Here is a 27696-nt window from a genome sequence, read left to right on the forward strand (position 1 = left end):
TAACATTATAACTTCTGTGATTTCATTTCTTAATTGTTACTTATCAAAGGTCCAGTGTGATTCTTGCAAGAGGTGGGCACATATACCCTGCATTACAGAATGAACCAATCAAGAAAACCTGAAATATGCGAAAAAAGAGTACAACTGCAAGACATGTGCATAGTTCACTTCATTACCAAAAAAAAGGCAATAAAAAAACCCATTGTTTAAATGCCTCTTGTTCAAAACATAATGCAGCCCAAAGAAATATATTTTTATATATATATCAGATTGTTTTTTATGTGAAATAAATTATTCTCTGTATTTCTGTCCATATATAATGCCAACTATAAAACTGTAAAACTAATTTTAAAAAATGAAAGTGGTCTCATCATAGGCGTGCTCCATACCCCCAAATCTTACCTCCCTTTTCACGTATTCACACACAAACAAGTGAAAGAGTGTGCCTCAATCATCCAATAGGTCAATTTGGCACATTAGCCAGGAGGAAGCAGATTCTGAGTTTTTCGACCACAAACTCCATCCCTCCAGATTTGCAACCATCCCCAGACCAGTGACAGGTGCATAGGCAGCCAAGTCATTGGAAATAAGCAAGGAGGAAGCCAGTGGAAACAATGAAAGGGACCTCTCTGTTTATCACCTTGGGGTCAGGGGTGTGCCCTGTACCCCAAACCTTACCTCCCTTTACACGTATTCACACACAAACAAGTGAAAGAGCGTGCCTCAATCATCCAATAGGTCAATTTGGAACATTAGCCAGGAGGAAGCAGAGTCTGAGTGTTTTTGACCACAGACCCCATCCCTCCCGATTTGCAACCCCATGGACCGCGCGGCAGCAATTCCTGAGCAGGTGCACAGGTGGTTAGGTTACGTGGCAGAAACTGCACCTAGTTGCAAAATGGAAGAGTTGCTCAAAGTGTCATCACACCTGCACTGGAGCACCCCTGCACTACCCTCACTCAGACTCTGATTCTGCTGCCTGCTCTTCCAGACCATGGGTTAAACCAGCACAAAGGGGGCAAATCAAGGCAGGGTTGGATGGGCAGGGTCTGAGAAGGGGGTGGAAAGTGACTGGCCCTGGGGTCTAACAGCTGGAGCAGATTTAGGGTAGGGGCTGAAGGGCAAAATCAGGGGTGGCAGGAGAGGAGGAGCTGGAGTTAAGCCCGGGGCAGGTCTGGATTAATCTTTTGTGGTCCCGGTGCCTAATGTATTTGTGGGCTCCGATGGAGGCAATGGAACATGGCATAGGGAAGTCAGTCCCCAGAGTGAAGGGCTGGCCAGGGGCAAAGGGGCATGATGCGGCAGGGCGGCCCCGCTCCACCCAGTGTGAGGACACTGTTTACAAACTGGCAGTTGCCAGATGGATACTGGCCCACCTGGCCCTGTGGTGCCTGTGTGCCCCTTCCCCATAGGGATGGGCCCATGCCGTACCACACAACCCCCAACACCCCCGACTCCATATACCCAGCACCCCCAATGCACAGCACCCTGCACACATCACCCCTGCCCAGTGCACTCCCACCCTCAGTCCAACCACAACTGCCCAGCAATCCACACAGACCCCCCCACTTCCTAGCGCTCCCCCACTGCCTAGTGTCCTTCCCCATAGCCTCACCATCACAACTACATACCGCCCCCCCAACAGACCTCCACTGCCAAGCACCCCAAAGCACACAAACCTCCCCCACTCCCAAGCACCTCCCAGCCCCTCCCAGCCCCATTCCCCCAAGCCCTGCCCCCAGCCCCTGCTGAGCCAGAACAGAGCAGGGATCCCCCACTCCCAGCACGGTACTAGGGGTTAGGACAGCTGAAGCTCGGGAGCACAGAGCAATCCTGTCCCAGTGGGCCCCACGCAGCACTACGCGCTTGATGCTGGTGCTCCCATGGGAGAGGAGACGTTTCCTTGCATGGGCTGGGGAGCTACCAACTTTCCCAGCCCACCACTTCCACAGATTGGCAGGGAGAGGCAGCCCCCACCCCTGGGGAGCTGGAAGCAGACAGTCACCGGCCCAGAGTGGCAGCAGCTGAGGGCTCCTCTGCGCCCCCATCTCTGCTGGCGATGACGGGGGCAGAGAGGAGCCCTCAGCCGGCTGCCAGCCGAGAGGAGCAAGCAGTGGATGGGAAAAAGGGTCAGGGAGTGGAGAGAAGCTCTGGGCTGGGCAGCCGAGTGGGGCAAACGATGAGGGGAGGAGCCGGGGGGTGTAGAGGAGCTAGCTGCTCTGGGGCAGTGCATACAGACAGATCAGTTTTCAACTTCATCTATGGTGGCTCACTGGTGCAGCATTTATTCACAGAAAGTCAGTGGAAAAGAACTAAACCAACAAAAAAAAATAAATCATACTAATTAAAGCAATAAACAAATGCAAGCTTCTAGAAAAAAATTACAGGTGCAAAATACTAATAGCTAATTACTTTAAATCAGAGAATGTACTGGATGTATTGTACTGCACACACAAAGAAAATGAAACAGCATACACACTACTATGTAAAGCAAAATAAACAACTGACCAAAACTAAATAACCCTTTTACCCCTAGCTGATTAAGCCTGTATTCCCAGTCCTGTCAAATCCAAATCCAATCAAATACACACAATCTGAAAATTCAAAACATTTTTAAGGGACTCAGTCCTTCTCTCCCTGTGCCTTTCTACCAGCATGTTCATAGTAAAAGAGAACCAAAAAAGTGCCACCATGGCTAAACGACAAAGTAAAAGAATCAGTGAGAGGCAAAAAGGCATCCTTTAAAAAGTGGAAGTTAAATCCTAGAGAGGAAAATAGAAAGGAACATGAACTCTGGCAAATGAAGTGTAAAAATATAATTCGGAAGGCCAAAAAAGAATTTGAAGAACAGTTAGCCAAAGACTCAAAAAGTAATAGAAAAAAACAAAACAAAATTTAAATACATCAGAAGCGGGAAGCCTGTTAAACGACCAGTGGGGCCACTGGATGATTGAGATGCTAAAGGAGCACTCAAGGACAATAAGGCCATTGTGGAGTAACTAAATGAATTTCTTGCATTGGTATTCATGGCTGAGAATGTGAGGGAGATTCCCAAACCCAAGCCATTCTTTTTAGGTGACATATCTGAGGAATTGTCCCAGATTGAGGTGTTACTAGAGGAGGTTTTGGAATAAACTGATAAACTAAACAGTAATAAGTCATCAGGACCAGATGGTATTCACCCAAGAGTTCTGAAGGAACTCAAATGTGAAATTGCAGGACTACTAACTGTAGTCTGTAACCTAACATTTAAATCAGCTTCTGTACCAAATGGTTGGAGGATAGCTAATGTGATGCCAATTTTTAAAAAAGGCTCCAGAGGTGACTCTGGCAATTACAAGCCAATAAGCCTGACTTCAGTACTGGGCAAACCGGTTGAAACTATAGTAAAGAACAAAATTGACAGAAACATAAGTGAACGTAATTTGTTGGAGACCAGCGGACCCTCCGCAGGCAAACCACTGGAGGCAGCCTGCCTGCCATGCTTGGGGCAGCAAAATTCCTAGAGCCTCCCCAGTAAAGGCAAATCATACCTCAGCAATCTACTATAATTATTTGAGGGGGCCAACAAGCGGGGACAAGAGCGATCCAATATTTAGATTCCCAGAAAGCCTTTGACAAGGTCTCTCACCAAAGGCTCTTAAGCAAAGTAAGCAGTCATGGGATAAGAGGGAAGGTTCTCTCATGTATCGGTAACTGGTTAAAAGATAGAAAACAAAGAGTAGGAATAAAAGCTCAGTTTTCAGAACGGAGAGAGGTAAATAGTGGTGTCCCCCGGGGGTCTGTACTGGGTCCAGTCCTATGTAATATATTCATAAATGATCTGGAAAAAGGGGAAAACAGTGGGGGCTAGTTAAAAAGCCCACTCTCCTTGCTAAATTGGTAGTAAAACAAAGCCTGTGCCCATGGAAAGGGACAGTTCAACAACAACAACAACAAAATTAGGCCCAAACAAACAGGCAGACAGCAAATAAAAAACATTAATAAACAGGTTAAAAGTGGCAGGAGTAAGAAAAGAAGTAAGTGCAAACTCAAAAAATTTAAATCCCTAAAATAGTACTTAAAATGGCAAAATCTAAGTTAATTAAGGTGTCATTTTAAAAAATAAGCAAGTAGTTTAAAAAAAAGTAAAAAGTTAACTCTGCAGAGGCTGGAGGGAATTAAGCAGTTAAATGTGGTAAAAGTGTTAAAAAAGAAAAATGTTAAAAAAAATTCTTGGTTTCTTTGCAGCTATTCTGAAGTAAAATGAGCCCTTTTCCAAAAAAAGTCTGTAAATAATCCAGGCAAAAAAACTATCTAATTAAAATCATTTAAGTATAAAATCTGTCACAGGGGCCCACAAAAGGTTAATCTGGCCCTGGCTGGTGGTGAACTGAAAAGGATAATATTTGTTTTTCTATTTAGGGTCTTAGCTAGAGAAGTCAGGCCTGAAACTAAACTGATCACTGCCAAGGCAGTAACTGCCAGCACCGAGTGTTCAAAACTCATGAGATTGGCTAAAGCAATCAGGAGATTTTTTCTAGAATTACATGTTGGACTTTTTGTTTGCTTGTTTCTGAGTGATGAGGTTTCGCTCTGTTCATGTTCTCAAGCTTTTCTACTTGGCCAGGAGAGCAGAAGCTTCCCATTTTATGGAAATGAGAGCTTAGAGTTGCATGGCATCACAGGATTCCCAGCGCTGGGGCTTTAAGAAAAGCACTGGGCATTGAAAGACTCGAGATGAAATCAGGAAAAATTTTCACAACCCCCGTGTGATTTGATCTGGAAAGGAAATGGCCTTGCTAATGACTCTTGAAGGTACTTATCTGCCCCCATCCCTGTTCCATGAGTTTAGCCTCATAACATTCCTGGGAGGTGGGGAAAGTGCTGTTACCTCATTTCAGAGAGAGGAACGTCTGGCACAGGGTGTATAAGTGAATTGCCTGAAGTCACACAGGAAGACTGTCACAGAGCAGGGAATTATACCTGAGTCTTTCAAGAGAACAGCTAAACCACCAGACCAGACTTTTTCTCTGCATTAGGAGCCTGGGAAAGGAGGATAAGGACAAAGCTACACACAGGGAAAATACATGAGTATCCCTCACTGACCCTCCCCACAATCAGTGGGCCAGCCCTGTGCAGAGTCAGGTGATCACAGTGGACAGGAATTGAGTGCATGGCGGGAATGAAAATAGATTATTTTTTCAGTCCTGCTCTGAAATGCTCAGCCTGCCTCTGAATGCCCAGCTCAGCTCTGTGCTCAGCTTTTGGGCCCAGTTGCCCAAAGCCCTTCCTCTCTCCTGGTCTGTTGTGTTCCCTAGATAAACTTCTCCACCAGGGACCTGCTGTTTCTAAACAGATCCATTTGGAGGAAGAGATGAGAAACAGAGACACACATATCTCTCCATCACTCACAATCTCTACAACTCCCTGCTGCTTCTCTGGTGGGGATCTACAGTAAAAAAGAATCTGTTTGAGCTCTGAGCTGGTAAAGCCGTTGCTTCCTCCCCAGCAGCACCCCCAGGTGCAGGGCCGGCCCACAACATTTTGGCACCTGAGGGCGGGAGCTCAAATGATGCCCCTATGCACCCTTGCTTGGGCCAAAACTTTGAAAGGTCTCAATTCTGCCTTCTTCCTGTTCTACCTGAAGGTCCACAGTCTGGGCCAGCTCATGCTCTATTGAGATGGTTGCAAGGCCGACCAGCCTCTGCTGTGTCATTGTGGAGTGCAGATGTGTTTTTATTCACTTCAGCTTGGAGAAACTGCGTTCTCCACTGGCAACTGTTACAGGAAGTGTTAGAAGTATGCGCAGAGCAACAAAAACATTTGGAAAGAGGGTGGTCATCTTATTTGTGCACTTATATTCCAGAACAGCCTTTGGAGTTGATCCTGCTGAAATGTATCTTGAAAGGGCTTTCAGTTCATCACCTAAATCACTCGCATCAATAGCGTGCATGTCATCATGTGTCAACACTGTCTCTAGTGCCCTGCATTGCTGGTATAGGTCTTCTTCAGGTATAGTGAGGAGTTTTGGAATATCATACAACATCCCAAATATACTGCTGTGTTTCTTGAGCTGCACAAAACGTTCTTCAACTGACTGTATTGCACATTCTAGCACCTGGTTAAAGAATTCAACTTTGAATTGTTGTTTGGGGTCTCTTATGGGATTATTCCATGCCTCCTAATCAAAATGTCATCTTATTCAGTGACTCTTGTATTCTTGAATGGGTGGGAAAATATCTTCAGTGTGAAGTTCCTCTGCCAATTTCTGTGCACTCTTCAGAACGTTTTGAAATCCCTAATCTGACCGGTAAGACTGTAGGTATGACTTTGCTTTGTCCAGTTGTTCCATTGCTCCAGATATATCAAGGTCAACACCCTGGAGTCTCTTGCTTACAACATTTATTTCAAACAGTATGTCATGCCACAACACTAAGCCACACAGAAATTTGAAGTTATGTATGTTTCTGGTGATTCCATTTCCCTCTGCCACTGTTCTCCCACGAACAGTTCCTGTCATAGCATTATCCTTCATAATGACAACTATGGCATCATCTATCTTCCCAATTTGGTGTTTGAGAGGCTTTATCGCCTCCACTTGACTTTCCCATCGTGTGGCATTCAGTGGTTTCAGTGTCAAAGAGGATGTTCCCAGATGTTGCTTCAAAATTTACCATCGATGAGTGGATGCAGAGAAAAATACATAGATGCTTCTAATGACTTTAAAAAATTCAGCAGCCTCACTAGAAGCTGATGCTGCATCACTGACCACCAAGTTCAATGAATGAGAACTGCATGGGACAAAAAAAAACTTGACTCTCAGATCCGTGTCTGCACTCTTCTGTTCTTTCCTTTCATGCTGGCACCATTATCGTAGCCCTGACCTCTCGTGTCAGCTATCGCAATTCCTGTATCTTCCAGCTTTTTAAGAAGCACATTTGTCATACCAGCTCCTGTAGTATCATCAATGTCAATAAATTCCAGAAAACGCTCTCTGACAGTCACCATTGCAGGGACATTTTCACCAGGTTCTGTTGTTGTTACAAAACACATCATTAAAGTCATTTGTTCCAGATGGCTGATGTCAGGTGTGCAGTCCAGCATAATAGAGTAATATCTTGCTGATTTCAGATCTGCCACAATCTTCCGTTTGACTTTTGTTGCCAGTAATTGTACAATCTCATTCTGAATTATTTTCCAAGGTAGTGGTGTGTGTACATTTCTTGGGTGGTGACTCTTAGATGCTCCTGAAGTACAGCATCAAACTAGCCATCAGCTCCACAATTTTAAGGAAGTTTCCATTGTTTGGCACATACAGCTGATCTGAAGTGCCACACAGTGCTAGGTTTTGGGTAGCAAGCATTCTCACAATTGCAATGAGCCTTTTCAGAACATTTTCCCAGTGAAGAGACTCTGATGCATTCTTCTCTTGATGCTGATCATCTACGGTTGCCTTTAACCTTAATCTCATCTCAAGCTCTTCTACCTATGGAATGCTCTCTAGTGATTTGCTGTCTTCTGATGGCATGCCAGATTTCTAGCTAGATTTTTCCAGTCCTTTGTTCCTCTAGATTCCAATGTGGCTGGAACATTAGACTGGAAGAGTTTGCAACAAAAACAGCATGCAGCATTCTGGGTTTTTGAGTACATGGCCTCTCCACTTTGCCACCATTGGGAATTTCACACCAGTAATGTGTTGGATGGAAACTTCTATTCTCATTGTCTTTGGGGAACATGAAGTTTTTCAGTTGCTGTGGCCCATGCAGTACAAGAAAGTCCCTCAGGCTACTGCTCAAGTCCTGGATCATCTAGACGTAAGGAACTAAACTCAGCAGCAGCTGTTTCTTGTGCCTCCACCACACTCTTCTCTGATCTACACTTTTCTTCAGGAATGTGCATGGTTACATCCATTTGAGATGGAGATATGGATGCTGAAGTAGCTGCCAGGTCACCTGCAATCTGACTAACTGGAATAGCAGGGATCTCCTCACCACTCACATCCTCACTGGGGCTGGAAGGCTCACCGTGAACATTTAAGTCTATGTATCTCAAGAAAGCTCCTTAGATAGAAAAGCTTCCTTTGCTTTCTTTCTTTTTCTGAATGCTGCCCCAGAGGGGCATTTTCTTCTTTCACTCACGACTGCTGTTCAGCTATAGTGGCTCTCAACACTCAGTTGAAGGGGACAAATAAGCAGGTTGATAATAGGGCCTGAGTGAAGGAAGATATCGGCTCCTACTACTTCAGTTGACAGCCTGTTCTCCTCAAGTGGGTTTAGGGAAGTAGCAGAAAACAGGAAACCCCCTGAGAAGCTGGTGTTAATCGGTCCAGGTTCCTGGGGGGTGCTAGAGTGGTACATAAGAGGCTCCTCCTCCTCTCTCTTCCCTGCAGGTCCCTCTGCTTTCTGTTATTCCCTCTCACCTTTTCTTCTGCCTGCCTGTTATGTCTCTTGTCCCCTCCTTCCTCCAGCACAGCACTCCACCATCTCTGTGCATCTAAAGCAGAGAGAATACATATGCACCAGCAGCAGACACAATTTTCTACACTCTGGGACCTAGTGCCCCCTGCCCCCCGCCCCACAGATGGGAACCCTGGGAGGGCCAAATCTGATGGGCAGGAAGGAATTGGAGGAACAGCAGTCAGTTGAGGGCCTGAATCCAGGGGTGAAAGTAAAATACAGCTCTTACCAGTATGGGGCCCACTCTGCCCTCCCCCTGCCCTGGAAAGAGCGGGGCCTCAGGCAGAAGGGCTGGGGCCAGAGTGAAAGTAAGTTACATTTCTTACTGGTACAGTCCAAATGCAAGCAACTCACCTCTCCTATATACTTCATGTTGTAGGAGCAGCAGTGATCTGTATGCTATGTATAACCTGTATGCTCAAAAGCTCTGTTACACCTCCCCTCCCGCCCTGTCTCCTCTCCCTCTTTGAATACCTGTGAAATGGCTTTCTCCCTCCCGCTCCCCCCTGGAATGCTTGTGGGATGAATGGGCTGGTTGAACAGCTGTAAAATCAGAAGAGCTCCCGGGTAGACAAGGTGTCTGGGACTCTAATTAGGCAGCACTCACACACCTAATGCATGGACGCTGCATGGACACTGGCTGAGGTGGAATGTGGCCAACCAGACGCAGCCAAGTCATCTCTAGTCGCAGGCCATGAGCAGCCGGTCCTTAAAAGGGGAAGGGGTCATGTGCTCAGCTGTGCATTCAGAAGCTTGTACCTCCCGTGAAGGCTCTTCGCCCTGACTGCTTGGCCAGTGGTTCGCTGCGATGCATTTCATTGTGCCTTGGGAAGAGTTACGTTCATCACACTACCCAACGCTGCGCTGTGGGACACACCTTCAAGGACCCTAGCATCTCCAGTGCCGTGCCTGTCCTGGAAGTGTGAGTATGCAAGTGTGAGTCTGACACCCCCTTCTCCTTCTTTTGAGCTTAACTATCAGTATAATAAACATGCTGCTTTTTGCCAAACTCTGGTGGGTCTTTAGTCCTCCCTAAGCTTACTAGCTGGCCCAATTTCGAGTAACACTTCATACCTCCCATTGCAAGACTTCGATATAGAAAATAAAGCTACTACTACTACCACCAATACTGTCTGTAATAAAACTTTAATATTGGAATAAGCCTGAAAAAGTGAAAACTCCCTGTCACATTTTTCTCCTTGTCCTCCCTCCTCCGCCAGCCAGGCTGCCGACGCGACTGGGCTCTGCGTTCCCCCGACCCCTCACATTCAGCATAGGCTGCAGCGGCTCCCCTCTAGCTTGCAGCAGGGAGCAGGGGGACTGGCAAAAGGAGAAGCCTCCCGAGGATGCCTGCTGCCTACATAAAACCAGTTTAAATTTAGCTGTTCACTCCACAGGATTAGGGGTCATTTATGACATCCTTATTAATTTCACTCAGAGTCATTGGGCGGTGGGAGGTGAGCCCAAGGCAGGGGCAGAATACAATAGGCATTTGACTGCACATCTTAAATCCAGAGCTTCCCCTCCTCCTAACCTGGCACTCAGGAGGGGCTGCAGCAGCTACCCTATAGCTTGCAGCAGGGATCAGGGGGACTGGCTGAGGGAGAAGCCTGCCCAGGACGCCTGCTGCCTGCATAGGAACAGTTTAAACTCAGCTGTTCACTCCCTGGTTCAACCCACAGGATTAGGGGCCATTTCTGGCATCCTTGTTAATTTCACTCACAGTTGTTGGGGCTGGAGGAGGAGGGAGGAGAGACTTTTCCCCTTCCACTGGCTTTTATTAGCTCTGGATTTAAGCTATGCAGCCAAATGCCTATTCTATTCTGCCCCTGCCTTGGGCTCACCCCACTCCCCTCCAACAACTGTGGCTGGTGGGTGCTGACCTCTCCCTATTATTTTTCTGTGGGTGGTTGAACCATGGAGTACCCACAGAATTCGTGCCTATGTACAAGAGGAAAATTGATATAAAATTAAATACTAAATAATAGTCAAAAATTTCTATTTTAAGTTGCAACTCTCTTTTTTTAATTTATCAGCGCTAAGACTGAAATAGGATTTTACTGGTAACTGAAGTTTTATTATTGGGTGGCTTGAACCAGAAATGAACCTGAACCAAACGGAAATAGTGGCAAAGAGTCCCGTGGCACCTTATAGACTAACAGATGTATTGGAGCATGAGCTTTCATGGATGAATACCCTATAAGGTGCCACAGGACTCTTTGCCGCTTTTACAGATCCAGACTAACACGGCTACCCCTCTGATACCAAACAGAAATAAACACCAGTTGGACTCCTTGCCTGCTGTTGCTAGCAGCGACTCTAGTTTGACACAGAAATCAGAGCAGGGCCCTGTTCAGTCCTGTCAACCGTAAACATTTAACATCAGGAGTCACACCCTGAAAATAATGAGATTGATTTATTTATGACAAAGACTAAATTAGGAATAGGGTCTGTGTGTGCACGCAGGAGGAAATCCATAGGAGGCAATCTCCTGCCCACCCACCCCCAATGCTTGTTTGACCATTTCTAGGGGAAAAGGTTCCCCATTAGCTGCTGTGTGGGGCAATCCCCTCTCGCTCCCCATGGGCTGGGGGAGCAGCCATTGTATCTCTCACTATCCCTCTCTCTTCTCCTACTCTCTAGCTCTCCCTTCCCCAGCCAGTCTCCCCTTGCTCTCATGCTCTCTCCAGCCTCCCCACAACCCCTCTCCCCACAGTCCCCCTTTTCCTTCTCTTTCTCCCCCTCCAAACTCAAAGTTTCTCTCTATTCCAGCTCTGTTCCCCCGAGCCCCAGAATTCTCCCCCTGCCCCCTGATTGCTGGATATTTCCTCAGCCTCCCCTCAGCATCCCCATCCTGCCCCCTGCATCTTTGTTCCCCCCTCCTTTCTCCTCACACACCCCTGTTCACCCCTCAATGCTCTCTGGCTCTCAGAGCCCCCTGCCCCCCTTCAGCCCCCTTCTGACTCCAACCCCCCTCTGACTCCCCATATGTCACTGTCCCACCCCCAATCCCTCCCACTCACTGCAAACCATGGGAGCTGGCAGCCAGCTTTCCTCTGCACAATGGAGGAGAGGAACTAGAGCTAGACCCTTAGTTCTTTCTGCCCCCAAGGGAGCCTGGAGCAAAGGGAAGTGGGCAGGGCCCTCCATGAGGACTTGCACCCACAGCTGCTCCAGAATGCCTAGAAGGGATCCAAGCCCAGGCATGAACCTGGCTGTAGCAGGAGCTGGAGCATGGTCCCATTAAAGGCCCAGGGTCACCACTGAATCAGGAAAAGAACTTGACTCAGGCCTGTCTCATTCCTTGCTCTGACTTCGCCTACCCAAAGGAAACCCTCTCAACCCACAGACCCCAGAGCAGCAGATCCTACTGCCTGTCAGAGCCAGCTTACCTACACCTGGTGTCAGGAAGCTGGAGTCAGAGGTCACGTATATCAAATTCAGGGACAGTCATGGAGAATCAGAGCAGGGCTGTCCTGTTCCTTATGGCCCTGGCTCTCTCCTGGGACACTCTGGACCTGATCCAGAAGTTGACGTGTTGTGGGGGAAGGAGGCAGTTCGGGATCAATGGGTAGGCACAGATGCTGTGCAAATGAGCCCCTCCCCATCCCCAGGGGGCTGAGACATTGTGCTCAGGGTGAAATATCTGATTCATTGATCACAAAGCTTTAGAAGGGAATTGTTGCATCCGGGATGGTGTTTATATCCTGCAGGTCACAATTTGCCATTGTCTCTCTAGACTGGGAGACCGTACAGTGTCAGGGCTGGTCCCACCCTCTCTGAACCCCTGATTCATGAACAGCTCATCAGAAAAGACACACACACACACACACACACCCGCCTCTGAAGTCCTTGGTCCAATGAAGGGAGTGACTGTGAGGACACCCCTTTCTCCCTCAGGAATCTCAGTGCCCATAGGAGAGAAGGGCTGACTCCCTGAGGATACTTTTTTTCTAGGAAGGAGTCCATGACTCTTCTGTGAGGACCATCTCCTGGATCTCACAAGAGGACAGTGAGGCATTGAGGCTCTCACTTCCCAAGCCACCTGGGGCCCTGTGGTTACTGGTCATTAGAACCAGGCAGAGCCCTGGCTTGAAGTCCCAGCTTCTTCCCCTGTCCCTGAAGGAGGAAGAGCCCAACACTCCATTGCACTGACTGCCGTGACCAAGGATGGCCCCCAGAACTAAGGTAAAATTTCCCCCTGCCCCTCCTTCTCAGGTTCACCTCCAAGAAGTATTGGAGGCTGTCTGTGTCTGTGGACTCTGGTAGCAGGTTCCTCAGCATGTCATCCAGAAGGTCTGCCAGGACCTTGTGCAGAACCTGCAAAGGAAGAGAGAGCCATGAGTAAGAGCTAGGGGAAACTGGAGCTACAGCTGCCACAGGATTAGGGTGACCATACCTCCTGTTTTGGCCAGAACAGTCCCTTTTTAAAGCCCTGTCCTGGCTATCCTGACTTTTTTGGCAAAAATGGTCATTTGTCTCATTTGCTTTTGCCAACTTCATTGGTTGGCAAGAGCAAACAGGACAAATGCCCAGTTTTGCAAAAAAGTGAGGTGCAGGAGGCAAGCAGCAATGCCAACCCCGAGCAGGAGGGCTTGGGAAAGCAGCAACACGAGCCCCAGCCTCGCACTGGGGGCAGGCAGGGCTTGGGCGAGCAGCAATTCTGACCTTGCAAAAGGCAGACAGAGCTCAGACGAGCATCAGCATCAGCCCCAGCACAGTGCAGAGAGGGAGGCTCGAACATGTGGCTTGGGCCAGCCCCACATGGGGAGTGGGTATCAGGAGAGTTCAGGCCAGCCCCACACAGGGAGGGGGACTTGGGCGAGTGGCTCAGGCCAACCGCGTGCGGGGGATGGGAGGGAGAGGACTTGGGGTAGCCCCACGCAGTGTCCCATTTTCCCTTTGACAAATATGGTCACCCTACACAGGATGGGAAGGTGGGTCTCTGTGAAGCACTGATGAGACCCCAAACACATCCTGGCTTCTCTCATTCACATCTCACTGCAGCCAATTAGCAAAGGTTCATGGCAGGACGACAGCTGAGTCTTCAATCCATGCCCTTAGCAGACCTCTGAAGGGGGTCTCATAGGCAGCAGAGTATGGAACAGCCCAGCTGCTATGGATGGAAGCTGGGCTGCTGGGCAAAACACAGCTTGTGGAAGGAAGGAAGGAAGGAATGCCCCCACAGAGGGGTAACATAATCACCCATGGGGTGAAGGCTCCAACCATGCAGCCTGTTCCATCTCTACCTACCCACCTCAATCTCTATAGTTCCACTAGATCAAGTGAGCAGGAACCAGAGGCCACACCTGCTCCTGGCGTGGAGGAGCAGGAGGATGATCTGTCTGGATATGGGTGGTGTTCTTCTCCGTGCCCATGGTTAAGACACCATGCAGGGCAGCTCACAGGAGATGGGACTCCAGCTCTGCATCCAGGGCAGGTTTCAGTGTTCTCACAGGAGAGAGGAGCTGGTATTAGACTGCAGTGTGGGACTGAGACTGGTATCAACACAGGTGTGAAACTACAGGGAAATAGGCACAGGCTGGCGAGAATGGAAATGGAGGCACCAAGCCAGGGAACAAGTCCAAGGCCTTACAGTCAATGGTATAACTGGAACAGTGCCTGTTCCCTGGACCCTGCTGCTGCTCTTGTACGTGACCCCGGGAGAGATCATCTCCCCAAGGCCATCATAACATTACTGGAGTGAAAACGGCTCAGTGAGTAGAGAGTGAATGTTCCTGCCACCTCTGCCAGAGCAGCTACCCTTGGGAGCTGACCTGGTAGTGGGAGGGGCAGTGACTCCCAGTGCTAGGCCAGCAGGATCCCCCAAACTGCTTTCCTTCCCCTAATTCCTTCCTACCTATGCAAACTGCCTCTCATTCAACACCATTCTGACTACTTAGCTGTGATATTCTGGCTGAAGCACCTATGGAAAAAAATTAGTGGGTGCTTAGTGTGATGGGTTATCACCCCCGAGGTGCAGTCTGGAAGCCATGGGAAATGCTGCACTCCTCTAACCACCTAAGGGGCTGGTCCCGCTCACACTGCTGATGATTCAGCCTCTTCAGGCCCTGTTATCACCCAACACAACAGCAGGTGGCGCCACACACCTAAACTGAGCTACCTGAGTGCCTTAACTAAGCCACTCAAAGAGGGGCAGAAGACAACAGCCAATTTCCCAGCTCCTCCACCTTGTGCCCCTGCTGGAGCATCAATCCAGAATTACACTGCATAGGGATCTGCACAAAGTAAGCTCTTTAATATATTCACTTTCCCCTCAGTGTGGGAAAGATATGCACAATTAGACTGTGTAAACCAAGCTGAGATTTTTCCCCAGCCATATCACTCAAAGGCACACTGGTTTAGATAAAACAAAAAACAAGTTTATTAACTACAAAAAGATAGATTTTAAGTGATTATAAGTTTTAGCAAACAGATCAAAGCAGATTACTTTGTAAATAAACAAAATGCAAACTAAGTCTAGGATACTAGATAGATTGGATATAAATTAGCGATTTCTCACCCTGGCTGATGACACAAACAATCCACCAGGTTTCCATACACAGGCTAGAAATCCCTAGGACCAGCACTTCCCCCACCCCAGCCTTTGTTCCTCAGGTGTTTCCAGGAGTTTTCTTGTGTGGGGAATGAGGCCTCGAGATGATGTCACACCCCACTTTATATAGCTTCTCCATATGGTGAGGCACGTGGACAGGGCAGGTTGGCATGAAGGAACCTGAGCTACTGGACTTCATCCTGAACCCACAAGGAGAAGGGTTGCAGGGGAGACAGCTTGTTAGCCAGGGACTGCCCTGCCCCATCTACACCAGTGCCAGGACTCAAGACTCCCTGGGAGATATTGTGGACCCCCTCATTCTCAAAATCATCCATGACTCCTGCACAGACAGGGTCAGGAACTGGGGGAGGAGACCCCAGATGGTATATGATAAACACCCCCATTAGAGGTCCCAGATCATGCTGAATAAAGATCCGCATTTGGGGTTGTGGATTGTGTGGGACAAGATCTCCTGCCGGGGTCGGGACGCTGTGAATAGGCAGGAAAATCTGTTCCAGCCCAGCAGGGAAATGTTTGTACCTTTTCTCTGCCCTGGCGCTGCTTTGGGATAACCTTGAAAGCAGGTTATCTGTGGCTCCATGCATCAACCTTGCCCCTGCATGAGTCCCAAGGGGTCTGTGCAGCATGGAAAGAACATGACAGGGTAACTCCTGCTGCCCTTGGGTGAAGGACAGAGGCATGACGGGGAGAGCAGGGTTAATGTCCCACCTTTCCACATAAGGGATCTAGGGCAGAGTGGGCCCCATACTCCCTCCCCAAGGGACATCTTCGGCTGCCAATAGCTTCAGGAGACCACAGCAGAGAGGACCTCCCACTCTCCTGGATTCCCTGGGAGGTGGAGCATCAAGGACCCAAGTGGCAGCAGCTCTCACCTCCTCCATCCCCCAGTTCCCCTTGCTTCACGGGGGCAGCTGTGTGACTTCTGCTGGTGTCAATAGGGTTGCTCTAACCAACAGACACCAAACCCCTCGGCTGCAGAGATAGAGCCTAGGAGCTAGGAGGAGTGGAAATTCTCATTGAAACAGCTTTCTGTCAGAAAATCCCATTAAAACTAAACAGTTGCCTGTTTGTCACAAAGTGTTACATTGTCTCATCGCACACACTGAGGAGACACTTTGATCTAGAAAATTTGATATGATGTTTCAGTCTGTGCTAAGCAGTTGCTGCTCTTAACAATTTCAAAATAATAAAATACAAAGAAAAGCCTATTTCAGGTTGTATTTTATGTCAATCTGTTATGACTCAACATGATAGGACACCTCATATTATGCACTGCTGCTACTAGTGACATTCTGAAATGGATCCTCACAGCTCCCCATTCTCCACCCATGGTGAGGTCGGTAGGAGAGGATTGTTACCCTTACTTCACAGAGAGAGAAACTCAGGCTGAGAAAGGTGAAGTGACCTGTCTTAGGTCACACAGCCAGTCAGTGGCAGAGTTGGGAATAGGACCCAGGAGTCCTGACTTTCAAATTAACCATCACATCTTGAATTTCATACATTGACTGATCAGAATAAAGTGCTCTCAAATGAGCTACAGACCAACAATTGTTCATAGTAATTATTCAGCACGTATTTTAGAAGATGAACTGCTCAGAGACAATTAATGAGAAGCAGCAAGATTAATCAAATAGATGATTGGTTGGGACTTATTTGCCTGGTTTTAAAAGAGAACAAAAGAACCTCTTTCTCCTCCCTGTCAATAGCCCTCTGCTCAGCCAATCAGCATTGAGACTCTGAGAGGTGGGAGGCTGAGGAGTGTCACCTGATGTCCCAAAAGACAGCCCAGGTCACCACTGGAGGGGATCACTCTCAGGGCACTATTCCAGCCCCACCTCTTTGTGAGGGCCTCCCACAATAAGAGCAACCTCTGCCACCCCCCACCCCCACCTGCTTGGTGGAGGGAAGGAAGCAGGTGAAAAAGAAGCTAGAGAAGAGGCAAATGAAAGGAGGGAAAAAGAAAAAGGGAAACCAAACCCTAATGTCCCCAGTGATTCTAAGAGACAAAATCCTAGATAGGAAATCAAATTCTGCCATCTCAACCTAGTGCCCACTTCTTATTTACAATGTCACCTGAAAGTGAGAACAGGCATTCGCATGGCACTTTGTAGCCGGCGTAGCAAATTATTTACATGCCAGATATGCTAAACATTCGTATGCCCTTTCATGCATTGACCAGTATTCCAGAGGACATGCTTCCATGCTGATGACGGCTTCTGCTTGATAAGGATCCAAAGAAGTGCAGACTCACGCACATTCATTTTCATAATCTGAGTCAGATGCCACCAACAGAAGGTTGATTTTCTTTTTTGGTGGTTCGGGTTCTGTCATTTCCCAATCAGAGTGCTGCTCTTTTATGACTTTTGACAGCAAGTTCCATACCTCATCCCTCTGAGATTTTGAAAGGCACTTCAGATTCTTAAACCTTGGGTCAAGTGCTGTAGCTATCTTTAGAAATCTCACATTGGTATCTTCTTCACGTTTTGTCAAATCTGCAATATAAGTGTTCTTAAATCGAACAACATATGCTGGGTCATAATCCGAGACAGCCATAACATGAAATATATGGTAAAATGCATGCAAAACCATGGAGCAGGAGACATAAAATTCTCCCACAAGGACTTAATTCATTAATTAAATTTGTGACTGGTTTTTTTAATGAGCATCATCACTATGGAAGCATGATTGTCTTAGGGATTGGCTGAACAAGAAGTAGAACTGAGTGAACAAAAAAAAATGTACATTTCTAAGTTACACTTTCACGATAGAGATTCCACTACAGTACTTGTATTAGGTCAACTGAAAAATACTATTTCTTTTGTTTATCTTTTTTCCTGTACAAATATTGGTAATAAAAAAATAGCATTAAGTGAGCACTATATACTTTGTATTCTCTGTTGTAAATGAAATCTATTTGAAAATGTAGAAAAAATATCCAAAAATATTCATAATAAATTTAAATTGATATTCTATTATAGTTTAACAGTGTGATTAAAACTGCAATTAATCATGATTTTTTTTAAATCAAATTAATTTGTTTTGAGTTAACTGTGTGAGTTAACTGTGATTAATTGACAGCCCTAGTTTGACCTCTAACTGAAACTTTTCCCACTGTGGGGCACTTACAGGATTTCTCTACTGTGTGGGATCTCTGATGAGAACTGAGTTTTGAGCTCTGACTGAAGCTTTGCCCACACTCAAGGTATTTTTACGGTCTCTCTCCCACATGCAGTCTTCGATGAGTAGTAAGAGTTGACCTTCGAATGAAGCTTCTGCCACAGTCCAAGCATTTATAGGATCTCTCTCCAGTGTGGATTCTCCTATGGTTAATAAGGCCTGAGCGCTGACTGAAGCTTTTCCCACAGTCCAAACATTTATAGGGTCTCTCTCCCGTGTGCAGTCCCCGATGGGCAACAAGATTTGAGCTCCGGTTGAAGCTTTTGCCATACTCCAAGCATTTATAAAGTCTCTCTCCCACGTGCAGTTTCTGATGGGTAACAAGATTTGAGCTCCGACTGAAGCTTTTCCCACAGTCCAAGCATTTATAGGGTCTCTCTCCTGTGTGGATTCTTCCATGATTAATAAGGACTGAGCGCTGACTGAAGCTTTTCCCACAGTCCAAGCATTTATAAGGTTTTTCTCCTGTGTGAGTTCTCTGATGTACAGTAAGGGCTGATGGTGCACTGAAACTTTTCCCACACTCAAGGCATTTATGTGGTCCCTGTCCTGTGTGCATTCTCCCATGGTTAATAAGGATTGAGCGCCGACTGAAGCTTTTCCCACAATCTAAACATTTATATGGTCCCTCTCCTGTGTGGATTCTCCCATGGCTAATAAGGCCTGTGCGCTGACTGAAGCTTTTCCCACAATCTGAGCACTTATAGGGTTTCTCCCCTGTGTGGGTTCTCTGATGTATAATAAGGGCTGATCGTACATTGAAAGTTTTCCTACACTGAGTGCATTTATATGGTCCCTCTCCCATGTGTATTCTCCTATGGGTATTAAGAACTGAGCGCTGACTGAAGCATTTCCCACAGTCCAAGCATTTATAAGGTTTCTCTCCCGTGTGGGTCCTCTGATGTGTAATAAGGGTTGATGGTACAGTGAAACTTTTCCCACACTCAAGACATTTATAAGGGCCCTCTCCTGTGTGGATTCTCCTATGGCTAATAAGGTGTGTGCGTTGACTGAAGCTTTTCCCACAGTCCAAGCATTTATAGGGTTTCTCTCCTGTGTGGGTTCTCTGATGTGTAATGAGGGCTGATGGTGCGCTGAAACTTTTCCCACACTCCAGGCATTTATATGGTCCCTCTCCTGTATGGATTCTGCTATGACTAGTAAGGCCTGAGCGCTGACTGAAGCTTTCCCCACACTCAAGGCAGTTATAAGGTCTCTCTCCCATGTGCAGTCTCCGATGGGTAGTAAGATTTGAGCTCCAGTTGAAGCTTTTCCCACAATCCAAGCATTTATAGGGTTTCTTTCCCATGTGGGTTCTCTGATGTATATTAAGGGCTGATGGTACACTGAAACTTTTCCCACACTCAAAGCATTTATATGGTCCCTCTCCCATGTGGATTTTCCTGTGGTTATTAAGGCCTGAAAGATGACTGAAGCTTTTTCCACACTCAAGGCAGTTATAAGGTCTCTCTCCTGTGTGCAGTCTCCGATGGGTAGTAAGATTTGAGCTCCAATTAAAACTTTTCCCACAATCTAAGCACTTATAGGGTCTCTCTCCGGTATGGATTCTTCCATGGTTAGTAAGGACTGAGCGCTGACTGAAGCTTTTCCCACATTCCAAGCATTTATACTGTTTCTTTTCCTTGGGATTTGTCTGTTGGGCTGCGGTTTCCTTGGGATTCTTGCCTCCTCCCCCATATTCAATGGATTCATCCACTTTCTTCCTTTGGTGGTTTCCCAGGTTCCTCTCTGACCTGTGCCAATTACTCCAGGTTTTTTTCTGTTCTAAGCACTGGGAAAAATTCCCTTCATCTCTTCTCAGAAACCTCCCCTGAAGTTCTACTTTCTTAAGAGCTTCCTGCTGTGGATTCTCCTCCTCGTTCTCACGCATTGTCTCGTCATCTGCTGGGGGAGAGAGAGAATCCAGGCAGGAGTCATTGCCTGGACTGGCAGAAAGGACAGAAAGCAAACAGGGAAAACACAAAACAATAACTTTTGGGGAGACGGAGAAATTGGATTCTGCCACCACATCCCATCCAAACACTCACAGGGAAGTGACATCAGGGAGAAAACTCCTGACAGCTAACAGGGTGGGTGGGAAGTCATGAGCGATATCTGCCATGATTATATATAACACCTGCTGACAACAGTCTCCCTAGGGGAGATGAGGCAGAACTGAGGGCGCTCACACCATATTTTGGGGATTTTCAGCTTTTTCCTTCATTTGCCATATACCTCCTGTGTCAGTACCGCTGATTCCTCACCTGTGCGAGTGCTTCTTTGGATGTTGCTTTCCTTGGAGGCCTGGCAATCCGGGACCCACAGCTCTTCCCCTGCTTCCAGCCGGGCGATCAGGTCAGGTTTGGGAATGGGAAGTCCTGCTCAGGGGGTGAAATCAGGCATGATCAGAGTGCACTGAGGCTTGATGGAGTATTTGTCACAAAGGGCACATAATGAGACTAAACTGACTCCATGATTTGCTGGGGGTTGTGGAATCTGAACAGATGGGAACATGGTCACTGAGCCCCCGTGGGAGAGGTAGATGTCTCGGGGAGGGAGAGTTGTGAGACCCTCATTAAGAGGTTTCAGGATCTGTGGGCTCTGAGGGACTTGCTGAGGCACACACAGATCTGGTGTTAAACCTCTTCCTATGTCTGAACCCACAGAGACCAGAGCCTTCCCCACACATAGAGCTAGTTGCATGAAGGGAGGTGCACAGAGATCCTGTGTGTGAGTGAGAATTAATGTGGATAGGTTAAGACATTGCTCCTGCCCTGTGAAAGCTGGAGGGACGGGGTTGAATTAGCATGTCCATCAGGTTCATGACTCCTCTATTCCACTGGAGGAGGTATGGAGGTGAATGGCTCTCTCACACTGGAGCTCTGGACTATGAGACACATCCCCCTCTAATATTACTGACCAAGGAAGAACCTGACCAGATTCAGAAATGCAGACCCCCTGGCTTCAAATAGCTGAGGGGACAGGAGTCCTTACTCAGCGAGGTCACCATGCCATAATTCTCCTGCATGACGTCTTTGTAGAGGGCTCTCTGACCAGGGTCCAGCAGAGCCCCCTGTCTCTCACTGAAATATACAGCCACATCCTCAAAGGTCACCGGCATCTGAAACAACAAATGTTCCCTTCTCAGCACCCGCTGCTCCAGAAGAGGCACAAAAATAGGGCAGCTCTGGAAAGGCCAGAGGAGCAGAATCCCACCCCTACCCTGCTCAGAGTAGCCAGGAGTCTCCAGGGAACAGACAGAAGCTGAGAGCTCCTTGTCCCTCCCAGCAGACAGAGGCGGGCAGGGTAAGAACATAAGAAAGGCCACATTGGGTCAGACCAAAGGTCTATCCTGCCCAGTGTCCTGTCTACCGACAGTGATCAACACCAGGTGTCCGAGAGGGAGTGAACCTAACAGGTAATGATCAAGTGATCTCTCTCCTGCCATCCAACTCCACCCTCTGACAAACAGAGGCTAGGGACACCATTCCTTACCCATCCTGGCTAATAGCCATTAATGGACTTAACCTCCATGCATTTATCTAGCTCTCTTTTAAACCCTGTTACAGTCCTAGCCTTCACAACCTCCTCGGGCAAGGAGTTCCACAGGTTGACTGTGCGCTGTGTGAAGAAGAACTTCCTTTTATTCATTTTAAACTTGTTGCCCACTAATTTCATTTGGTGGCCCCGAGTTCTTATATTATGGGAACAAGTAAATAATCTTTCCGTATTCACTTTCTCCACAGCACTCATGATTTTATATACCTTTATCATATCCCCCCTTAGTCTTCTCATTTACCACATACCTACGAGGCACAGGCTGATGTGGGAAGCAGAGATCTGCATAGGGGACAGGGACAGGAATCCCAGGAACTGTGTATTTCATCACAGTCTTTGCCTAGTGGGTTCAGCCTCCAGCACTCAGGTCTGTTTTCCCAGTCCTAGACTGAGCATGTCCCACTAAGTTTATTATACCCTGTCCCCTCCCTGCCTCACACTGTTTCCTGCCCCTCCCCGTCCACAACAACCCTCCCCAGCAGCTCCCCCCAAACATCTGCTACCTGAGCTGGATCCACCACAGCCATTTCCCTTCCCCGGCCCCTAGGACAATGGGATGATCTGGAGCAAAATGTGGTCGTTTCTTTGCAGGCTGTCAGGGTGAGAAGGACAATTGTGGAGGTTTCTGTATTAGCGTTAGTCTGTTTCACACCCCGATTCCCCCAAGGCTCTTTCCCTGCAGATAAACACTTGAGACCAGGGGTTCTCAGACTTTTTTTACTGGTGACCCCTTTCACATAGCAAACCTCTGAGTGTGACCCCCCCCCTTATACATTAAAAACACTTTTTTATATATTTAACACTATTATAAATGCTGGTGGCAAGCAGAGTTTGGGGTGGAGGCTGACAGCTCGCAACCCCCCATGTAATAATCTCGTGACCTGACCCCCAGTTTGAGAACCCCTGCTCTAGACTCTGCCATGCTGGGAAAACCCTCAGTTATGTTATTGCAATGCAGACCTGACCCCTCCCACTGGGACTAAACAAATGAGGCATTTTTAAACCCTCCCAGGATCAGAGTCTCTGAGTCAAAAGCTAGAAAAGAGCAGAATCAAAGGAGCCATTTTGGGGGATCCCCCGACACTGTCCCCAGAGCAGCACATTCCCCCAGCAATGCGGAGACTAGGCAGAGGCTGGAACCAGCTTTTCCTGTCTCTGTTCCTCACCTTGTCCCAGGAAAGTCAATCTGCCCCGGGACCAGGGCGGGTGCATGGATATTTTGTGCCATAGGCGAAATTCCACCTTGCGCCACCCCCCCAGCATCACTTATTAAAAACTTTCAAAAATGAATAATGCATAATGTGGCATTGTTCATTAGAATTAATACATGTTCAGCTTGAAAAATTATTAATTATTTAGTCTACATATTTAATGAAAATAAATGAATAACCTGACAGCTCTGATATTGATATTGTTTTCACTTTGTAAAACATAGCCTGGATCTTAAAATAAATCACATACATTACACACAATGCACTGTCATAGGTTATAATTTAGAATTTATTTTTCCGTGGGGAAGGTAAGCAGACCGGGTTCAGTCAGTGGGGGTTCAGGTTTGGCTGCGGATAGGAAGAGAAGCACACTGGATTCATTCAGTGACAGTTTGAGTTTGGCTGGGAGGAGAAGGAAGCAGACTGGGTTCGGGTCAGTGGGGGATTGGGTTTGTCTGGGGAGCAGAAGGGAAGCAGACCGGGTTGAGTCAGTGGGGCATTGGGTTAGGTGGGGAAGGGAAGCAGACCGGGTTCGGTTAGTGGGGGTTCGGGTTTGGCTGGGGAGTGCAAAGGGAGCAGCCTGCAGACCGGGTTTGGTGACTGGGAGGATTGGGTTTGGCTGGGGAGGGGAAGGGAAGCAGACTGGGTTCGATCAGTGGGGGTTCGGGTTTGGCAGGGGAGGGGAAGGGAAGCAGACCGGATTCAGTCAGTGATGGTTCGAGTTAGGCTGGGAGGAGAAGGAAGCAGACTGGATTCAGGTCAGTGGGGGATTGGGTTTGTCTGGGGAGTGGAAGGGAAGCAGACCGGGTTCGGTTAGTGGGGGTTCGGGTTTGGCTGGGGAGTGCAAAGGGAGCAGTCTGCAGACAGAGTTTGGTCACTGGGAGGATTGGGTTTGGCTGGGGAAGGGAAGGGAAGCAGACCGGGTTTGGGTGTGGAGGGGGGCACGGGCAGGGTAGGATTCAAAGAGCCGCAAGGTGAAATGGGCTCTCTCCTCTCCAGTTCCTGGTATGCAGCAGCAGTGGACCAAGTGCACTTGCAACAGGGCAATGGGAGCGTGTGGCCTGCTTTGCCTTCACGAGTTCGTCCTGCGCCCAGGCTGGGGAGTTGAATGCTGGGCTCTCACTCTGGCAGGGGGTCGTGGGGCAGGCAGGACTGTGAAGGCAGAGAGTGCGCAGCTGTCACAACAAAGCAGGGTCAGGAGGGTAGAAAGCTGGGGCGCAGGAAGGTGGGTTAAAGCGGCTTAGCTGCACCTCCACGCAAGAGAGCCTGCAGAGCTGCTAGCTGCAGCCTCCCTCCCTTCTCTCCCCAGGGAGCAGAGCCTCTGCCCTGCAAAACCGCTCTCCAAGGAGCATACCATGTGCAAGCTGGCCCCACTTACACCACACTGACAGCACAGCTCAGCCCCAATGGGGCTCCACTCTCCTTCTGGCTGCTGCTGTGCAATCTACAAGACAGAGAAGCTAGTACTGTAATAATGTACCTACCAACACAGCAATCTGTACAATTATCGATTCACAATCAAAGGACTTTGCTGGCTTTCTATGGGTTTGGTTACACTTGCAGGTGTGCAGCGCTAGGAGTTACAGCTGTCTTCGTACAGCTGTGTAGGGAAAGCGCTGCAGTCTGGCCACACTGACAGCTACCAGCGCTGCAGTGTGGCCACATTTGCAGCATTTGCAGCAGTGTTGGGAGTGGTGCATTATGGGCAGCTATCCCACAGAGCACCTCTTCCCATTCTGGTGCCGTGGGTTGTGGGAAGCGGGCATAGGGTGTGGGTCATTCTGCTTCCTGTCCCAACGCCCTGTGATGCATCGCTTCACATCCCAGCAAGCCCTGTTTTTCCGTCCACATTTGGCACCATCTTGCCTCTTTCAACAGTTTCTGTGCAGCGTGATTTCTGTGGGAAATGGAGCCTGAACTGCTGAGGAATATGCTGACGAGTCTCGCCAGCACATCATGTTTGGCAATTGAGCTATTCCTTAAGATCCAAAGTGACAGTGAGGAGTCCGATGATGATAGTGAGTCGTGTAACGTGTATGACACGAAATTGCTTGTGGCATTCACGGACATGCTCAGCACCATGGAACGCCGCTTTTGGGCTCGGGAAACAAGCATTGAGTGGTGGGATCACATCGTCATGGAAGTCTGGGATGATGAGCAGTGGCTGCAGAACTTTCGGATGAGAAAAGCCACTTTCATGAGACTGTGTGAGAAGTTTGCCCCCACCCTGCTGCCGCATGAGATGACATGAGATTGAGAGCTGCCCTGCCAGTGGAGAATCGGGTGGCTATTGCAATCTGGAAGCTGGCAACTCCAGACAGCTATCGATCGGTCGGGAACCAGTTTGGAGTGGGAAAGTGGACCATTGGAATCATGTTGATGCAAGTTTGCAGGGCTATTAATCGCATCCTGCTAAGAAGAACCGTGACTTTGGGGAACATGCAGGACATTGTGAATGGGCCCAAATGGGTTTCCCTAACTGTGGAGGGGCGATAGATGGGACACATATTCCTATTCTGGGACCACCCCACCTACCATCTGAGTATGTTAATCGGAACGGGTATTTCTCCATGGTTCTCCAGGCACTTGTGGATCACTGTGGGCGTTTCATTGACATTAACGCAGGCTGGCCCACAAAGGTGTATGATGCACACATGTTTTGGAACAGTGGCCTGTTCAGGAAGCTGCGGGCTGGGAATTTTTTCCCAGAACGGAAGATCACAGTAGAGGACGTCAAAATGCCCATTGTGATCCTTGGAGACCCTGCTTACCTGTTAATGCCGTGGCTCATGAAACTGTACACAGGGAGCCTTGACAGCAGCAAGGAATGGTTCAACTACAGGCTGAGCCGGTGCCAAATGACTGTGGAGCGTGCTTTTGGCCGTTTAAAGGGGCACTGGCAATCTCTGTATGGGAAGCTGGACTTGGGGGAAAGCAGCATCCCTGCGATTATATCCGCGTGCTCCTCCATAATATTTGTGAAGGGAAGGGTGAAACATTCAGTCAGGCATGGACCTCCGAGGTTCAACGCCTGGAGGCTGAATTTGCACAGCCAGAGAGCAGGGCTACTAGAGAGGCCCAGCACAGGGCTTCAAGGATTAGGGATGCCTTGAGGGAGGAATTTGAGGCTGAAAACCAACAGTAATGTTTGGTGCCTTGCACGGGAGTGAAGTGCAGTGGTTACAATGTTAGTAGGAATCTGTTTTTCCTAAGCTGATTTGCAGTGCCTGTTTCTTTCCTGGGCTAAGGTATCTTTGACTTTCTGCAATAATAAAGACTGTTTTCAAAGCCAAGAATTCATTTATTGAAAAGAAAATAACTTTATTGACAGACACACAACATTTTGGGAACCTAAAAGGGCAGGGGGGTGGGGTGGGGAACTGTACAGTCACAGGTTTGAATATGTCCTGTCTGGAGTGCTGTGCAATGACTGCTGCACTTCAGGATGCTATACTGCTGCATGGTGATGGGGGTTGAGTGCAGAGGGTAAGGGTCGTAGTTCTCAGGGCTGGTTGGTGAACGTACAGGTGTTGGAGGCAGCTGGTGGTGGTAAGAACCTGGATGCTGGGGAAGGGGGTTTTGAGCTGACATTGGGGCACAAGGGAAAGAGCTTTGGGACAAGGGGGGCGGGGGGGCGGTGGCATGGTAGTGCTCTGCCTGCATGGCTACGAGCGCCTGGATAGAGTCCGCTTGCGCGCGCCAGGATGCTTATCAGCTGCTTTGTGCTTTTCTTCCTGGCCGCTGCGTTTCTCTGGCGGATCCTGCTTTCCCTTTCCTCCAGTCCTGCACTTTTTGATTCTCTCTGGCAGAGTGATCCATAACTGCTTGCAGCAGGTCGTCTTTTGCTTTTTCGCACGGCTTTCTTCTGGAGGTTTTGAGTCTTTCAGCTGTTGATAACACGGGCAGTCCGAGAATCTCAAGGTTGCTTTGTAGAAAGGCAAAAAGGCAACAGTTAACAGAGGCAGCATTGTTTATATCTCAGACAGTTATTCCCACACAGTGAAGGAGTTTACAGTCTTCACTTTAGCATAATTTTCACATACCATCAAAGCATAATTTAACCCATAGCCAAATGGTGAGTAAGGGGACTGATTGATTGCTTCAGGGCTGTACTGGGGTTTCTTGTGCATTGGGGAAAGCAAACATAACCCACAGGAAGCCCCCGAAATGGTGAGTAACCTGGGAAGGGGAACTGATTGCTTCAGGGCTGTACTGGGGTTTCTGTGCATTGGGGGAAAGCAAACAGCTGCAGGGGGCACCTACACTGAACACTCTCCCAACATTTTCCCACAGGAGTTAATCCTGGAAGATATCTCGCTGCTGCGGGTCACCTGGGAAGAGTGGGAGGGTCTTCTACAGCAATGCAGATTCCGCAATGGTCCCCTGGCCCCTATGCAGCTTGCCTGTGTGCAGCAATGGTCCCCACCCCTCGCGGCACAGTGCGTGGACGCGTTAGCCTGACTGGGACAAGGACCACAGTGGCTCTCCCAATAAACTTGCGCAAGCGCATTGCCCACGCTCTGGCTGAAACTTTTGAAGAGATTACCGAGGCCGATTACCGCGACGTGATAGACCACATCAATGGGCTATTCCACATCTAGGCATGCATGCATGCAGCCCTAACCCCCCCTCTCTCCCGAAAACATTTCCATCCTGAAAATAAAAGCTGCTTACCGGGAACACTCCTCGCTCCTCCTCTGCTTGTCCTTCACCAAGTACCAGGCTGCTGCGACTG

The 27696-nt window shown here is 48.3% G+C and overlaps 1 protein-coding gene across 1 annotated transcript in view; it reads right to left on the bottom strand.

Annotated features, from left to right (window-relative positions):
- The window catches only part of LOC116824329 (uncharacterized), a 159130-nt gene that overhangs the window by 44677 nt on the left and 86757 nt on the right, over nt 1–27696 (bottom strand). The window contains 1 exon segment of the mRNA XM_075071954.1: nt 18242–19786. Coding sequence (XP_074928055.1) covers nt 18242–19786 — 1545 coding nt within the window.

The sequence above is a fragment of the Chelonoidis abingdonii genome, chromosome 13 (genome assembly GCF_003597395.2).
Source record: "Chelonoidis abingdonii isolate Lonesome George chromosome 13, CheloAbing_2.0, whole genome shotgun sequence".
NCBI classification, from domain to species: domain Eukaryota; kingdom Metazoa; phylum Chordata; order Testudines; family Testudinidae; genus Chelonoidis; species Chelonoidis abingdonii.